This window comes from Ictalurus furcatus, chromosome 4 (genome assembly GCF_023375685.1).
Source record: "Ictalurus furcatus strain D&B chromosome 4, Billie_1.0, whole genome shotgun sequence".
In the NCBI taxonomy this organism is placed as follows: domain Eukaryota; kingdom Metazoa; phylum Chordata; class Actinopteri; order Siluriformes; family Ictaluridae; genus Ictalurus; species Ictalurus furcatus.
The window spans coordinates 7,981,468-7,999,866 of NC_071258.1; the positions used below are offsets into that span (position 1 = coordinate 7,981,468).

The window sequence follows — 18,399 nt, forward strand, 5'->3', positions numbered from 1 at the left end:
AGTGTCTTGCCCAAGGACACTTTGGCATGTGGAGTCATGTTTGCTGGGAATCGAACTGCCAACCCTACGATTAGTGGATTACCCGCTCTACCACCTGGGCCACAGCCACCCCAAGTCATTAAATGCAACTGACTAATGTTTATTCAGTCCCTGACTAAAAGTAAGTCAATAAAATTTAGCAAAAATTAAATTGCAGCATGTTCCTAAATAGTAGTCTCCAGATGTTGTAAACTCTTTTAAAAAAAAGGGCAAACACATAAACTCTTAAAGATGGACAAACTACGAAAATTCTACAATGTATGGTCAAAAGTTTGTGTACACCTGACCAGCATACCCATTCGAGTGATGGGTCTTCCCTAAACTTTTGCCATACAATTGTACAGGATGCCTTTATATGCTGTTGAATTACAATTTCCCTTCACAGGAACTAAGAGGCCCAAACTTGTCCCAGCATGACAATGCCCCTGTACAGAACTCAAGATCCATGAAGACATTTGCCAAGGTTGGTGTGGTTGGTGTGGAACCCAAACTTGAGTGTCACCACATCTGTACAGTAACATGTTGTCATGTACTGTAAAAACATTTAAAAGCTGTGCATCATGCTTACCAATGGACCATCTACAATAGTTTGTCCATTGCTCTTCAGTCTGATTGCTTCTGTTACTGAAGGGTCACTCTGTTGAGTGCTTTTCAGGTCTACTGGCTCTCTGATGATGATAACTGCAATTGATTCTAGCTCTGTGACACCTGAAAATGTTATTCCTTCCACAGCAGCTTTCTTTGCTAGCTCATCAACTATTAAATTACCATCAGCATGTTTGTCTGGTTTGGAGCCAGGCTAAATTAGGGCTAATGATGGAGAAAGGCAAGGCCTAATAATACTCTGTTCTAACAGAGAATACACTGTATGCAGGGGTTTGCCTAATCTGGATAATTGTACTGTCTGAGGGAGGGTGGATCACCTCCCTGAACCTTCACTTCCATCACACTAGTATCAACACAGCCACAAGCATGCTTTGAATGAACAAAAACACCTATGTTCTGATAACTAATAATCGTCCACCGATAACAAGGTATCTAAATCATAATCCTCTGACTTTTTGATCGTATGTACAGCATGTACAGTTGCAATCAAATGATTCAACCCCCATTGCAAATCACGTTTATTGTCAAAATTTACAGACTTTCAGCTGTTTGAAATGAACAAATCAAACAAAAGCAATTGAAGTCGTTCAACACAACGAATGCTTCAAGTGGTTTCCTCAAATTCAACTGAAAATGCAACTTGTAATGACTTCTCCAGTCTCAAAATGATTCAACCCCCTGAATAGAATCCCTCACAACAACACAAATATGCAAAACAGGTGTTGTCTCAAGCACACCTGATGCAACTATTCAAGGGCTTCATTAGTTTCACCAGGTGTGCTTGAGATGGAATACATGAAATACTTGAACTGGCTAGGGGCAGAAAATTGATGAAATACCTGCACAGAGCAGAAAAAGGAAGCTGTCAATGGCTGCAACCAGATTTTTGAGAAGGCAGGTTGTGAAAAACCCTCCAGATTGCTTCTTTAGTTTTGCATTAAACTAAAGGTTGCTAACGTTGTTACAAGTTATAAATGACAAGAGAATCCTATAGCTAGAAGTTTAGTATTGTTTAACATATATTCCTACCTAAATCACACACAAACAATAAAACATGTATGTTCTTGTTTTATAACTGCCAGTAGTGCTTAGAGAACATAACTGAGGTGCAAGTAGTGTGTAACTGAATAAAGCTTGTTTGTGCTGATAGGTTAGGTCAGTGGTTTTCAAAGTGGGGGCCGCCAGGGGGCACTCGGGGGGCCTCAACAAACTGTGTCGGAGCCACCAAGCCCATCCCTCCCACTAGTATGTTTTCTCTTTCGCACTCTCAGACAACCACAACCACACAATCAATTCCTAATGTAATTTAATGTAAAGATGTAAGATGTAATTATTAATTTAGAAAAAAGGGGGATATATTCAGAAGTCTGTATTTTTAATGTTTTAAAGACATCTTGCAAAGGGGGGGGCCTCGGTCAAATGTTAATGCCATTTGGGGGGCCTTGCCCTGGAAAAGTTTGGGAACCCCTGGGTTAGGTGATGGGTCAGGTTGCCACAAACATTTGGCCAAATAGAGTGGTGCAGGGATGACGTCATTTTGTATGCCAAAACCCGGATACGAGTTAGCATTTTAGCCCTTCGTTCATTGCCACGTGACCTTTATTTTGAAATGTTTTTTTCCCCCTCATCTTTGCTGCAGACTTCGTGTATGTCATGTTGAACAGTGCGCATGCGTTAAACTTATTTCGCTCGTGTATTTTGATGCATGACGCTTGACGCCATGGTTAATATTTCCCTTGACAGATACATGTCTGAAGAGTGAACTGAAAAGGTACGTGTGTTTTGTTTTATTAATTTGATGCTATATAACTCTAATGAACTCATTATTTTTACAGTACAGGGTTAATTTATTATTTATGATGTCACGTGGTCTTGTGTGGTGTATTTATTCTTAAGGTTGATCATCTAATGAATATATCTCATGGTCTAAACATTTAAATACAAATGAACCCTCTGTCTTGTCCCCAAAGTGTATTGATTACCCAGCATGTCTCCCCGCATTGATGATGTCATGAAGCTGTGTTGTGAGCTATCTGCAAATCAGCAGATAAAGACTGCAGTGAAGCATTCTGGGAAGGGAGCGATGACTGCTGGAGGACTCGCTTTTGCTGGAGGATTGGTTGGGGGACCGCTTGGCATTGCCGTAGGCAAGTATCAGTAAATTGCTCCTATATAAATACTGAAAAAAGGAATAAAACCCGGTGAGGCATGCTGTTACAGGCAAACAATCCACAATGGAGTTGTGTGATGCGAAGCAAAATGGTTTATTTTCCTATAACAGCATGTCCTTATGGGTTTTATTCCTCTTATACCACAGCAACCTGTTTTAATTATGTGTTAATGAATGACATCGTGCTTTTATCCATTTATAGTTACATTGTATGTTGAGCATCCAAAGACAAGTTAGTTCCTGTTCACTTACATTATAATAGGTAGAAACTGTCATTTCCTCACTAGTCTTTATTTTCCTTTCTTTTGAAGTTAAAAGGACAAAAAAATGTAGCTTTTAATGTTACTGAGAAAGTAGAAAATGCAAAGTCCTGAATGTTTTCCCATGATGAAAAACTTACAAAGTGCTGACACTGGAGACTCCTTCCATAAATGTTTAAAAACATCTCCTTATAGAAAACCATAATGGCCATGCACATTCCTGTGAAGGCGTTGTTGCCATAGAAACAACAAATTATTAGAATGACTGCATTAATTTGAACGTATCACTTGAATTACAGCCAGGACTACTGTCAGAGCTGCTGTAATAGAAAATTCATCAATCAACACCACCTGATTTGAGAATTGAACAGGGCTGTGGTATCATTTCCTACAGAGTTTCAGTTCTGCCCAGATTCCTCGATATGAAATTGATCTTTGTGCCTTGTTAAAAGGCGGTGCTGTTGGAGGACTTCTGGGATGCTGGATGACAAGCGGTCAGTTCAAACCACTTCCTCAGGTCATCAGGGAAATGACACCAGGACAGCAGCAGAAGCTCTACGAGGACATCATGGCCATCTTGGGCTCGATTGATTGGACAGATGTAGCTCAGTTATTGGCTATAGTCATGGGAAATGCAGCACTTCAGCAGCAAGTAACTGCAGCTTTACTGAGCTACATTCACAAAGAGCTTCAGGCTGAGGTTCATTATGTGGACTGAAATCAGATCACTTGTTTGGACAACATATTTAATGAAGGATGTAAAGAAGTAATGTAGTCTACATATTTAAGTGACACCTATTTATTTTAGTATATTTTAAAATCAACAATTTTAGGAACAAATTGCAAATGACACACTACATTTTCACAGTCAGGATGAATAAAATGAATTGTTGACTTTTACAAGACAACTGTAAAACACGACTTAAGTAATATACTCACTAAAATTCAAATGCTGTTTTCTCACTGATTTAAAAACTTTTTGGGGGGGGCTTTTACTCCATTTTCTCACAATTTAAACATTTCCAGTTCCAACTTACTGTTTAGTTCCCCTCTATTACAACTTGGCTACCAGTCAAGGGAAGTGAAGTCTGAGACGTGATGCCAAGCCATCTTTTCAAACGGTTGCTTATGCAGTGGGTGCGTCTCTTTCTCTTTTTTTAATTGCTTTAGATTCCTCTCTTGGCTTTGCTTCTTGGCTTCCTCCTCTGAAGACACATGGTAAGGATGCAAAGATAGTGGCAATCGTGGGCAAAATGACACGTCCTCATACTTTAGCGTCTTCACTTATTGATGAACGGTTGCCTAGCTGTATCCCCCTCCCCCTTTATTTATTTTGTTTTATTAGGGGCTGAGCACCAATGGCTATTGTTTTTCTACAGATTTCACCAAATCTGTGCCCCAAGCTTCCAAAGCTTTACTGCCACCAACAGGTCAAAGTTTGGCCAAATTTCAAAGTGTGTTTATGCCCATAACTGTTTAACTGTGTGGCCAAAAATTCAATGCCAGTTGTCCCTGAGATCATACTAAGTTCAAAGGACTCCGCCTAATTAGATTTACGGCTATCTTGGATTTTTGTTAAAAACTGTTTTTCACTATTCCTCCTACAAATTTTGTCCAAATTTGGCTCATAATATCTTCAGACCAATCCACAAAAGATATCAAATTGAATTTAGATTTTTTTTTGACAGTTTGCTTGTAACAAGCCAACAAATCTGGCCATGAAGCCAGTCAGTCTCATCATCGATACGTTAACGACAGTGTCTCAATAACAACTTCATGGATGGTCACGAAATTTGGTACGTGTCTTCAGGACTTTGACCCGAGGCTACGGAAAAAATTTAATGACTGTGCCATCTAGAGGTCAAAAGTTACAATGATGTAGAAAATGCTTGAATCTAATTTATTCTTGCTGCTCCTCCTATAAATTACACCCCAAAATCATCAAATTTGGTCATGTAATCTTAAGACCTATCTGCACAAAATTTCAGATGGATTTTTGATCTTGAAAACTGTTGTCCTGCAATGACAAAATACAGGTTCCTAAGCCATAGCTCTGCAATGAATTTATACACCAGCACCGAACTTTGACCAAGACCACGGCCTGAATGTATCCAAGAAATTTCGCTTCAGTGCCACCTAGTGGTGAAGTGCTATAGTAGCTTTTACGTTGTTCTTATCATTTGAAGAACTTGTCCTAAATCCACAGTTCTACTTTCCTATGATTCTTTGGAATAGGCCCAATTGAACACACACCAACATTAAAAAAAAATGGGTGTACATCCTGTTGACCATTTTGAAATACATTGAAAACTTTTTTCGCTACTCCTACAAATTCTGTCTAATTGTTACCAAACCTCCCTCATATTGACATCAGATGAAGCCACACAAAAGTTTTGCCCATGACACAGCAACGAATCTTATGGTGAAGGTGCCAGTCGGATATGAGGCGATATCTGGGCAATACTTTTACCCCGTAAATGCTGCTTGCATATTTAATCATTATCACCAATGAGACTTCAGGACATGATGCATTGGTCGACTCTTAACAGTTTATTAGCGGAGCTATTGATAGCTTAGCCCTCCCATTTAATATCACACTAGATGCCAATGGGTATAACAGAACTGAACAAACACAGCGTGATGTGATTACACACTGAAGTGACCTTAATTAAAACATTACATTATGTGTACATCACATTTTTAAGTGTTCAGGTTTTAGCCTATACACATCACATGACTTCTATATAAAGCCATTTTAATCATTGTTTCTCATTTTTAATTATGTTTAATAATTTTATATTTATTGTTTTTATTATTGTTTAATTTATTGGAATTAGTTTATCCTATTTAAAAAAAGACTAACAGGAGACCTGTGTATCCTTGACCTGGTAGGCTCAAATGTTTGATCTAGATCTTTTATCAGTTTTATTGGTTTTGCTTCCATTTCCTTATTTGTAAGTCGTTTTGGATAAAAGCACCTGCTAAATTAATAAATGTATAAATGTAAATGAACATAAGCCGACTTGCTGGGAGTCTGGTCATGGCAGATCTGACTGACCCGAGCCTGGACTGGAGAAATTCCTGGCCATGGTCTTATGTTTGTCAAGCATGCTTTCATCATGTGCCTGCTCTAAACTGCGTTACAATCGATTGGTTCCTCAAGTTCCACTGCTATTAACAGAAACGCCCCTCGGCTTTCAGATTGGGCTGGCTGTTCACCCCGTTCATCAGAGTCCAAGCCACCTCATTGGCAGTGGATTGGCACAGTGCAGTTGTGGCTGCTCTGCATGGTGCTTTAGGTGGCTCTGGGGCTCTAATGTTCTTGAAGCTTCCCAGTGGCACTGACTATTGAAAAGACTACACTCTTAGAAATTCTACCATCCAATTATTTGTTCCTTCTTGGGAAACGATTAAAGGTCCTATGTAGAACCCAACACCAGAAGGCTTCTGTATCTGCACAGATTCCAGGTGTACCCCTTTAGAAAAGCTAGGACGATTACCCAGCCAAAGAACTCTTGAGGAAGCCTGTAAGACTGGTAAATCCTTGTCTACAGTGATACTGAAGCTATAAGCACAGCTACAGCTTTTAGTTGACTGTATTGACTGTACAGTAGATCCCATGATACTCTGGAAACTGCATTGTGAAAGGAAACCCTTTTCCTATTCAATGTACTGGTTTGAAAATATGACAGCGATGAGTGAGTTGGAGTGGCTTAAAATATTTATTAGTTTGTTCAGACACCCATCTAATAATAAGTAATTAGGCGATGTCCACATCTATCCAACAACCACTGTGTCTTCATCAGGAAACTCATAGTACGGCACCTCTAAGTTGAGGGGTGCAGGTCCCTTCCTGATCCTCCCAGAGGCATCATAATGTGAGCCGTGACACGGGCAGTAGTAACCGCCATACTCCCCAGCATTTGCGATAGGAACACAGCCAAGATGAGTGCACACCCCAACGACGATAACCCAAGAAGGCTTGATGACTCGGTCTGTGTCGTGCTGTGGGTCACGGAGCTCTGACAGATCCACGTTAACCTCAGTTGCGATCTCCTTCTCGGTTCTGTGGCGAACAAAAAGGGGCTTTCCTCTCCACTTGAACGTCATGTTCTTCCCCTCTGGAATATCAGCCAGCTTGATCTCAATTTTGGACAAGGCCAGGACATCTGCAGAGGCGCTCATGGAAGAGACGAACTGAGTCACAGCTGTCTTGGCGGCGTAAACCCCCACCACAGCAGTGGAGCCTGTGATCAGGTAGGAGAAAGCCCTGCGAGCCTCGCTACTCTCTTGTGAGGACGTCTTCGGATCCTGTACTTCAGGACGACGGTAGTGGGTGAAGTCAGGGATCCTGATATCGGTGTGGGCAAAACGCACTCCAAAGTGTCCTAAAAGACAATTAAGAACATGTGTGAACAGGAGATAAGCATTACCCAACCTTCACACTAAACATCAACAAAGTGACCGGAACAAATCCAAACAACTGGCTCAAATGATTCCTCAGACCAATTGTTTGACGTTTTATCAGGTCCCCACTCACATAATTAAGAAAATCTTCATATGACTTCACATTAAATTTGTATTAAGACATTGCGAAGAAGTAGAGATTGTTGGCGAGTGTCTGTAGCTAGTACAAGGCTTGACACATAACATAAATAATAACAACAAAAAAAACACACTGATTAGTGCATTATTTAGCTTTAGAAGCATTTGCAGCTCGGCTACTGTAACTCAACAGAACTTAAAACACGAAAACGTGCTGGACCGTGAATGCCCACATGCAACAGCAAAAAATTTGCACTGCAACAAATATATTACCTGTGTTAACGCACAGGCACCCATGTTGAATTAATAGGTAAGGGACTGATTTATTTAATCTTTTATTTACTTTATTGGATTTTCAGTGGGTCAAATGTTTACATACACTTTGTTAGTATTTGGTGGCATTGCCTTTTAATTACTACAGTACTCTGCAAGAATTTCCTCCTAACAGAACTGGTGTAACTCAGTCAGGTTTGAAGGCCTCTTTGTTCGGACACGCTTTTCTGTTCAGTCCAGAAATTTTCTCTGTGATTCAGGTCAGGGCCAATCCAGTACTTTCACTGTGTTGTCTTTAAACCATTTTGTTACATCTTTGGAACTATGCTTACACACTAAAAAACAACACCACTGGGTTAAAAACAACCCAAATTGGGTTATTTTTAGCCCAACAGCTGGGTAAATATAGGACAGAACACATTTTGGGCTAAACTAACTAACTAACCCATCAAGTTGGGTTGTCAAATTTAACCCAGCAAATGGGTTGTTCACATCTTGTAAAAAAGGGGCATAATAGGTCTCCTTTAATGGTGGATGTACTTGACCAGTTCCTTTGTTGTTGTCTTGGAGTTCAGTTGAACCTTTCAGAGCAAAGTTCATTCAACCATGGGAGTTTGTTTGCACCTCATTCCTGAATGATGCAGTGTTTGTGTGGTCTCAAGATGTTTATATTTGCATACAGTTAATTGTACCTATACATGTGGGACCTTCAGTTGGTTGGAAATTGCTCCTAAGAACGAACCAGACTTTTGGAGTCCCACAATTGTTTTACTCTGGGCTGAGTTGTGCGGATTTTTTTTTCCTCGTGGTGTCAAGGGCAAAAACGAACTGGCTCTTTAAATACCCGTACACGTGCACGTCCCAGTGATTAGCATATGAGCACAATCAAAATATATGCAAAGAAAATCTTACAGGGTGTGTGACAGGAGAGCAGAGTTGCTCTATTCCAGGCTAATTTAAACCTACTAACCTACAGAGCAATGACACACACGTACCATGGAGGCTACCTGAGGCAGACTGACTTCTGTCCGATTTTCTCTGATTCACCAAAACATCATCTCTTGAGTTTACAGCTGCAGGAACTAAAGCTGTCAGGGGTCTGGATATGATAAAGTTGGTCGTGTGTAAGTAAGGGTACAGAAACCCAGAACGACCGACCAAGGACATCATCTTCTGCAGCTGAAGATTTCGGTCGCAGCAGCCGACCCTGCTAAGGGCTTTCGACACGACACCGGCTTACAGGACACTATATCGGACGCCTGATTATATCTCGACAAAGAAAATGCATATGATTTAACTTACTATTATAAATATACATTTAATTTTATACATAATTTATAATATAATAATTTACTTTCTGTTTTGCTCATAGCATTCTGTTTAGAATGTTACAAAGATAACGTGTTCCGGCATTAAATCGTACACCTATATTACTTCGGCTCTTGGGTCCTTTTTCTCAAGCGCTCTACATGTAAACAATCAGCCGCACTGCTATATTTTTTTCTCACCGCATTCCGGAAAGTCCCACCTTCTTCTGTCTGATTGGTTAGTCGCGTTCCTTTTCCGTCACCATTGGCTGGTAATCATTGACAAAAGCACGCGAGGGCGAACAAAATCATGCAGTCATTCATAAGAACTAGCACAGAAGGCGTTGCTTGGCGGAATGCGGGCGGGAAGAAAATAAGGTCTCGGCACAGGATGGCTGCTCAACATCTTTTTAATAATGAGATTAATTCGTAGGAAGATAGCGATAATTGTTGTTCTGGCGTATGTGGTTTTTTCATTGTACGCTGCATACAATGTGTTTTTCAATAAGAAAGTTATTACTCGCGTGCACAGAGTGGTGAAAAAGGGCTCTGTACCTGCAGGTACGTTAACTATGATTAGCTTGCTAGCATGCTAAAGTCATCATACAGACTCATCAGGAATTCATTTGATCAGTATGACACTGCAGCCTGTATACCTCATGCAACTGGGAGAGTAGCTGCAGTATTTTCTCGAAGCTTCTTAATATCTCCTGGTGTTTATTAGAAAATTATGAAAAGTATGGAAATTCAGATTTATTTATTTATTTATTAAAGATAATTTATCTGTTGTCAAAGAAATACAGACTCAAGATACCAAAGGCCCTTATTATATATTCTATGCATTAACGCAGCCTCCAAAATGCGCATTAGCAGTGATCTATCGAATCTTTGAATCGACTCTTCTAGGTGAACACTGAGCCGAGCCACATATATGAGTCGTTTGTTGTTGTAGCCAATGCGGTGACACTTGCAACCTAATTCAATCACAATGCATCCATGGAAATCGCTCTTCAAAAAGCCTTCAGAGTGAATATGTGAATTCTGTTATATAGTGAGCGAGTAGAGATATACGTATTAGAGTGATTTAAAAATAGTTATAGGAGTATATGTAGACAGGAAGTACAGGTGGGTAAGTGAAGTGTAGAGAACAGTAATGTATAGTGCAGTCTGTATGCTACGGCACAAGGTGATGTACCGTTAATGTCTGACTTGTGTAGAGTGTTGTTAGATTATGATCAACCTTATGGTCTATTAATGACCTTTAAAATAACAACATAACTGATCTTAGAAACTTTAAGAAGTCTGTGATTCTTTCCACAAGGAAAGCGCAACATTCCTGTAGACAGCAATGGTAATGTGTTGCTATAAACCAGAGGAATACAAATAAAATTGCATGTGAAAAAACATTTATAGACTGTAAAATGGGGCTGGTGTTGTTCAGGAGATTGTATATAAGGTTGTTTTATTACTGAATAATTTTTCACATTTGTAGAACAGTCCAGAGCAGGAGAGGAAGAATGGAACCCATGGGAGGAGGACGAGCGCGCAGACTCCATCTCTGTAGTGCAGAAACGGAGAGAGGCTTACAAATCATATCAGGAGCGCGTTGCAAAGAGCAGGCCCAAAAGATATAAAGTTCAAATCTGGGGAAAAGCTGCTATTGGTAAGTGTCTGGTGATTATATTACTGCCCTCACAGTGATGCTTTACATGTGAAAAACTGACAATCCACCTGTGACCTGCTTTAGAAGATACACTATAATGACTAAAAATACAGTTTGATCATAAATTTACACACCCCTTGCAGAATCTGCAAAATGTTAATGATTTTAAAAAGTAAGAGGGGTCATTAAAATTGCATTTTGTTTTTTATGTAGTATTGCCCTGAATAAACTATTTCACATAACATATAGTCTACATACGGTCCACAAGACTCAATAATAACCGAATTTACACAAATGAACCAATTCAGGAGTTTACATACGCTTGATTCTTAATACTGTGTGTCGTTATCTGGATGATCAACGACTGTGTTTATATTTTGTGATAGTTGTTCATGAGTCCCTTGTTTGTCCTGAGCAGTTAAACTGCCCACTGTTCTTCGGAAAAATCCTCCAGGTCCTGCACATTCATTGCTTTTCTAGTATCTTCTGCATATTTGACCCCTTTCCAGCAGTGGCTATATAATGTTGAGATCCATCTTTTCACACTGAGGACAACCAAGGGACTCGTACACGACTATTACAAAAGGTGCAAACATTGACTGATGCTCAAGAAGGCAACACGATACATTAAGAGCCGAGGGGGTGTAAACTTTTGAACAGGATCTGGCTCTTATTGTATAGTGTTGCCTTCTTGAGCATCAGTGAATGTTTGCACCTTTTGCAATAGTTGTGTATGAGTCCTTTGTGCTATTATTGTGTCTTGTGGACTATTTGTAAACATCAGTTATTCATGGCAGGACTAAATAAAAAAACAATGCAATTTTAATTATCCCTTTTATTATTACTTTTTAATTATTAACATTTTGCAAGGGGTGTGTAAATTTATGAGCACAACTGTATGTGGCTACCTGACTGTCACAATCATATGTTCTTGGTGTGATGGTCAGGTGTCCACATACTTTTGGATATATTACAAGCCCTGTTACAAGCATCTTGATTTAAAATCTTGAGCTTAGTCACAATTTATTGGGAATCTGCATAAAAACACATGAAACGTACAGTATATGAATTAAATGTGAAGTTTTGATAAACATGTTTAAGCCGAATTGAACCATGTTTTTACAGAGAATGTGTGTTCTTTCTCTTCTTGGTGCTAGGACTTTATTTGTGGGAACACATTTTAGAAGGGCCTTTGAACCCCACTGATAAGACGGGTCAGTGGAGGGAAGGAGAGATTCAGTCGGGGAAGATTAATTTCAGGTAAGCTGTGAGATATTGAAGGGATCGGGGTCTTATTTATCAATCTTGTGTGCACATAGTTTTGTGCGTAAACAATGCATGTGAACGTTTTTATTCACAGATTGTTATTTTTTGCAGACAGATGAAATCTAAAGTAAAATTGGGTTTAAAAATGGATTGGGATGATTCCATAGTTGAAGACTTTAAGAGGAACAGGAATCTCTTTGTTGACGGTGATGAGTGGCTTATCAGTTGATTTTGTTTGCCCAGTGCAGTTTTAGTTTAGGAGGTTACTGAGATGATTTAAAAAAAAATAAATAAACAAGCGATTTACCATATATGGTAATTTGGGGGTGTTTTTTTATGCAAAAGAGTGTGGTGGTGCACAAGCAGAGCAGTTCATGTGGGATCTATCAACATCCTATGTGCTTAGCTATGCACACTACTTGTAAAAAGTTTAGACACACTCATTCTTTATTTTTACCCGACCAAAAAAAATCTAAATAATTCAAAATAACTTCATATTTTAGCATCTTAAAAATAGACACCATTTTTGCCTAGAATTTCCAGAAATGTATTCTTGGCATTTTCTCCACCAATTTCTGGAGGAATCTGACTGAGATGCTTTTAAACAGTATTAAAGGAGTTCCCACCTACACTGGACTCTTATTGGCTGCTTTTCGGAATATTTCGCTCCAAGTCATACATTTAAAAAAAATTGTAAATAAAACACAACACAGATTTCAAACATTTAATCATACACCTTCAGATCAAAAGGTTTTTAAGGTCATGCTAAACATTTTAGTCGAGTGTCTCCAAACTTTTGACCGGTAGTGTATATGCACATGTGATAAATGCCAATTTCCTTATGCATACTGGTGGTTCTTTTTCTCAAATTTATCACTTGTTCTATGCAAGAGTTTATATACAAGACCGCAGAGCTTTTAAAAACAGAGCTGTGTCTCAGTGCATTGCATAATATTAGTGTAAGTAGTGTCTAAATGTTGGGAAACTCAGCAAGATGTAGCGCACTAATAAACCTGGATCATGTACTTAAACCACATAATAATCACAGAAGTGTGGTCTCTACACTGCTGATGCAAATCAAGAGGAAAAAAACCCTAAAAATTTCGACACAGTGCTTTTCTGGTGCAGGTCAGTGACGTGGAGTACAGTGAAATAATTTATTTGCGTTTAAAGATTTTTGTTCCCATAATCAACAAAAGCAGTAGGTTTAGATGACTTATTTTATAGGATAATGACTCAAAGATGTCAAGATATGTTGATCGTCAGATTTGTTTATGTACAGGGTGAAATTCAGGAAAATCCTCTGTCTTTAAATAAAGCTTCATATTGATTCAACTTTCATAAACAGTATGGGAATTTTGAGATTAATAACTACTCATAAATATTCCATTTCTGCCAGTTTCTACACAGGCCCAGCAGTAGTGCAGGGTCACATTCCTCTGGACACAGACAGTGTCGTGTTGGTATTGAATGGTCGTGAACAGCAGAAGATCTCCTATTCTATCCAGTGGCTACAACATGTGCAGACTCTCGTTCAGGCTCACACCATCTCTAAAGTAGCTGTGGTCTTACTGGGCAGCGAGCAGTGCATTAATGAGTGGATCAGCCCCTATATGAAGAGATCTGGAGGCTTTGTGGATCTGCTGTTCCTCGTTTATGACAGTCCCTGGGTCAACGACAAGGATGTCTTCCAGTGGCCTCTTGGTGTAGCCACGTATGAGCTTCTTTTCTGATTCAATTCTCTTTTATTAGGGCTCAATGAATTTCCACCAGTATATTGTTTTAATGCATATTAGATTTAAAAGGTTTACACGCTAAGATTTTCACCAATCGAAATGAATTCTTTCTGACTGTAGAGTCAAATGAACAGTTTATAGGTATCCTAAACAGGAAAGTCTGTAGACAGTCTATGTTTTAATGCACTTTCTATGTAACCTGATCCAAAATTATGCACATACAGGGAGTGGGGTTTAGTGCTGATTTTGTTTCTTTGTTTGCACAAGGAGCATATTGTGACTTAGACACACACGCACAGACCATACAGTCGGATTCCAATAGTTAAAGTAATCAGACACAAAGATTAACATAACTGTTATTCTTCTATTTGACAGATTATTAAAAGGATAACCTACCTCACTCAATCAGACACAAATTTTATTTAGAATGGGTTTACTCTATTCAGATTGAGGTGTATACATGTTTTTTTTATTCTGATTAAGCTATTAGTCAGATTATTAAGCTGTTAATGTAGCTAATGGCTGTTTTAATTTTTAAACTTTTAAAAAATTTTCCCTCCTTCTCTTGGTTAACAGGTATAGACACTTCCCAGTTGTAACACCCAATACACAGATGGTGAGCACTGTGCGACCATACATCTGCAACTTCCTCGGCACAGTCTATAAGAACTCCTCTCGGGAAACTCTCATGGGCATCTTGAAGCAGAATGGCTTGGAAAAACAGTGTCTTACAAATGCTCGGGAGAAGTATGTGTTTACTTTTTTAGTTCATGATAAAATGGCACTGTAACATAATATGTATTCGTGTACAGTTAACTATGAATTGACTTTTTGCGTTCTGGTGTGATTTTCCATCACAACTAGGCTACATTCTGATCATTTCCCCTTGCAGTTTGCATGTTTTCCAACCGACAACAACAAACCCGTATTCCCAGCACGATTGTATCTAAGGTGACATGATGATTCCTTTCCCTAAGGTGGCTTCCTCAGGAGACGGCAGAAACCTCCAGACAGTACCAGATGGCTCTGGCTCAGAGCGACTTGACCCTGTGCCCAGTTGGAGTAAACACTGAGTGCTACCGCGTCTACGAGGCCTGTGCCTATGGCTCTGTGCCCGTGGTGGAGGACGTCCTGACTCCGGGAGCCTGTGCCAACGGCCGCAGCTCCCCTCTTCGGCTGCTCAAAGATGCAGGGGCACCCTTCATCTTCCTCAAGGATTGGAAGGAGCTGCCAGCCATCCTGGAGAAGGAGAGGGTGATGACGCAGGCCAAGAAGACGGAGAGGAGAATGAGGCTGCTGGAGTGGTACACTGGATTCCGTCAGCAGATGAAGGACAAGTTCACAGAAGTCCTGGAGGAATCTTTCTTTAAACTGAGCTAGGAAGAGACACTTGGTCTATGTCGGATTTCGTTATGGTTAAACTTTAACTTATGGTTACATTTCTGTAACTTATGATTGTTGATAGTGGTGCACCAATCCCATGTTTCCAAGTTCTAAGTTCAGATACTGACATCCTCACAGTAACTGAGACTCTGCAAGACTTAATGTTACACCTCAGGCATGATCTTGACAGGCATGAAGACAATTTGTGTGCATTATTTGTGTTCTATCAATCAAAAATATTGGCCTATTATGCAGTACTGGATAGGTGCATCCCTAGTCACTGATTTTCCTGCATATTTACAGAGCCTTATTTATTAAGCCCATAAATATATTTGGTGTTAATATGTCTTTGTACACTAATTTCAGTAAACATTATCTGTTTCCTCATGACATGTATTATAATGCTCATATTTAACCTTAAATTGTATTTTTATGGTCTTTTATGGTTTGGGCTGACATTGTGTTTTCTGTAACACTAATCATCATTTGACTCATCTCAGTGTGATAGAATTAAAATAATGAAACCTGTAGTGAAATGATTTATTTGTAATTGTGTTTATTTGATATCAGAGGACAGATTTCTACCCAGTACAGCATTTAGCATATACACTGGCATGTGCTGGCGCACCCGGTAGAGTTGCCCCCTCGCAGCATTACGGTTCCCAGTTCGATCCTGAGCTCAGGCCTGAGTTTCCTCTGGTTTCTCTAGTTTTCTTCCACCTTGCAAAATCATGGCTATATGCTAAAGTGTCAATGAATGTGTTTATGCATGCTGCCCTGAAGTGGACTGGTGTCCCATTCTGTATATGTCCTCACCTCACATCCAGTGTTCTGTATCCACGGTCTCCCTGATCACAATAAAGTGATGACTGAAGACTGAATAAATGAATGAAACTCAAGAATGGTCCTAAAACAAATGGAAATGTTTCTACTACAGGGTGTCCCAAAAGTCTCCATACATAGGGGACTATGTTTGCCAGCACCATGTCGGGGTGTGTGTGTGTGTATATATATATATATATATATATATATATATATATATATATATATATATATATATATATATATATATATATATATAAAATCATATAAACTAAGTATGGACGACATTTTGCTAAAAAGTGTTCATTTGTCCTATGTATCGAGATTTGGGGACAACTTGTTGAATCAATCATACTTCTGTTTTCATTGATTTGTATTATGTACACAATGCAGCACATTCTACTTAATTTGCGTGTTTATGTGAATTTAATATGCATTTTATAAACATTATAATAGCTTTATCTTATACATTTAACTTCAGATATAATGTAAGTAGAGTTGAAGAAAACACTAAAATTGCAAGAATTTATTGACTTGTAATGACGAGCATTTGCCACCAGATGGCAGTGCAGGAAACATCTCGAAGAAGAGATGTGGGGGGAAAAAAATCTCTGCTTTGAAGAATAACACTTAATGAATAATGAACTGCTCAAGTGTGTCACTTTTCGCTCCGTGTAAATAATATTTTTGAAATAATGCCTCAGTATGTCTGTTTTGGGCAATTCAAACAGCCCAGCCCAATCCCGTAACAGATAAAAGTTTGTATTTCAGGGGAAACGGAGTCCATTCAGCGCTTCCGCCCGCGTGCTGCGCCGAGACAGTGTTGCCAGATTGGTGTAATTCACAACCATATTAAACTAACGTGCACTTAATTTGTGCATGGGAAATAGACTCTGTAATCATAGGTGTCCACTAAAATCTTGTTTTCATCTTCTTTCAAAGGTGTTAGACGACTTTTCAGCCGCGATCATCTCCGAGCCTATGATTCCAATCTGGCAACCCGGGCTCCGATCCCTCCCCGTTCTCCCAGAGTCTCTCCAACAGATGCGCTGCACTCAAATCTGCGGATCCACGAGAAGTCGAGATAAAGCAAGGATCCTGCTGGGTACTGCACCAGAACACACACACACACACAGAGCGAGCGAGAGGGTGGGGAAATCTGTTTTAATTATCAACAGGTCACTGCATGAGTGAGTAACTTCTCAGAAGGATTAGTTATAGAAATGTACAGGTAGTTGAGTTAAGTTCGCTGGATCACGGATCGTTAGTGGTGCGGAGATCTGGAAACTCAAACGGTTTCTCGTGTGAGATCACGGATGGTGGATCCCCTGCGGCTTGAACACATCGCAAACCATACGCTATTGCAACCCGACCCCAAACGCCACGACGGTCTGTCTGTTTTTCCCCATTTCCAGCCGAAGAAGTTGAAAATCTCCGGGATGCTTTGGTTCTAAAGGCGAACTTCTCTCGGATCACTGTTTACAAAATAATCCACTTAGCAACTCCTCTCTCGGCGACACGGAGCACGGCTGGAAAATGTCGCATCCTCCTGCCAAGTTTAAAAAGGATAAAGAGATCATCACGGAGTACGAGAGTCAAGTCAAAGGTAAGGGATGGGGAAAAGTTACAGGATTGGGATCACAGAATTGGATATATTGTGTAGCATAGATAGATATATCTCTTTAGCTCGGCTAGCACAGGACAAAAAGAAAGTAATTGTTATTATGTGTAGAAATCATAAACTTAAATCTGGAATAAACTGTGTCGATTTATTATGAGCAAAAATAGTTTGGACCACCTTGCGATTTCTAGGCGTCAAATTAGGGATTTGCTCATTTGAATAATTCCCGTCATGCTTAGCAGGGATCTTAGTTACTACATAGTTTTCTGTCCTGTTAAAATAAAAGTTGTTTTTTTTTTTCAGTTTAAGACTGATTTGTGTAGGCATTTTCGCTCATGTTTTTAAGCCGTGTTGTGTTATTTTTGTTATATGTGATGTTCCTCACCGTTTGGGTGTATGCAGTATGTGGATGGAGTGACTTGAGTGTTGTTATTTCTCGTTTGTTATAATATTTCATTATTTTCATTTTTATTTATTTATTTATTTATTTTTATTATATTTTTTTTTACCTTTTATACTTCCACGAGTGTGATTTAGTCAGGTGCTTTCCTGTAAATTCACAGTAATCCTGTGTATTTTGCCAGTATTGATTTTTTTGTCTCAGTAGAATTATTGCAAGTTGTTAAAACTTCAAGTAGTCATCCTTCCTTCTGGTTTCTCCTGTAGCTGGGGAAAGAAGCAGCTGCTGGCATGGAGTAACTGTAGGGA

The 18,399-nt window shown here is 39.4% G+C and overlaps 4 protein-coding genes across 7 annotated transcripts in view; 3 read left to right on the forward strand and 1 right to left on the reverse strand.

Annotated features, from left to right (window-relative positions):
• The first annotated feature begins 2,270 nt into the window (after window positions 1-2,270).
• On the forward strand, window positions 2,271-6,702 carry zgc:112052 (protein C19orf12 homolog). Its single transcript, XM_053622782.1, has 3 exons — window positions 2,271-2,416; window positions 2,616-2,792; window positions 3,528-6,702. Exons 2-3 carry the CDS (start codon window positions 2,633-2,635, stop codon window positions 3,791-3,793), a joined length of 426 nt encoding a protein of 141 aa, XP_053478757.1. The 5' UTR covers window positions 2,271-2,416; window positions 2,616-2,632; the 3' UTR covers window positions 3,794-6,702.
• Window positions 6,703-6,788: 86 nt separating this feature from the next.
• Window positions 6,789-9,138, reverse strand: LOC128606558 (cytochrome b-c1 complex subunit Rieske, mitochondrial). The gene is made up of 2 exons (XM_053622781.1): window positions 8,889-9,138; window positions 6,789-7,463 (listed from the first exon to the last, which is right to left on the reverse strand). Exons 1-2 carry the CDS (start codon window positions 9,061-9,063, stop codon window positions 6,853-6,855), a joined length of 786 nt encoding a protein of 261 aa, XP_053478756.1. The 5' UTR covers window positions 9,064-9,138; the 3' UTR covers window positions 6,789-6,852.
• A 350-nt stretch (window positions 9,139-9,488) lies between these two features.
• Window positions 9,489-16,092, forward strand: rxylt1 (ribitol xylosyltransferase 1). Its single transcript, XM_053622780.1, has 6 exons — window positions 9,489-9,761; window positions 10,693-10,863; window positions 12,021-12,123; window positions 13,529-13,843; window positions 14,442-14,612; window positions 14,843-16,092. Exons 1-6 carry the CDS (start codon window positions 9,617-9,619, stop codon window positions 15,243-15,245), a joined length of 1,308 nt encoding a protein of 435 aa, XP_053478755.1. The 5' UTR covers window positions 9,489-9,616; the 3' UTR covers window positions 15,246-16,092.
• Window positions 16,093-16,682: 590 nt separating this feature from the next.
• srgap1a (SLIT-ROBO Rho GTPase activating protein 1a) overlaps window positions 16,683-18,399 on the forward strand; it is a 102,040-nt gene continuing 100,323 nt past the window's right edge. For 3 of the 4 annotated variants that reach the window (XM_053622784.1, XM_053622785.1, XM_053622787.1), the window contains exon 1: window positions 16,683-17,676. In XM_053622784.1, the coding sequence (XP_053478759.1) occupies window positions 17,607-17,676 (70 nt within the window). In that variant the 5' untranslated portion in view covers window positions 16,683-17,606. The remainder of the gene's footprint in view (window positions 17,677-18,399) is intronic. The other variant, XM_053622786.1, reaches the window with a different exon arrangement.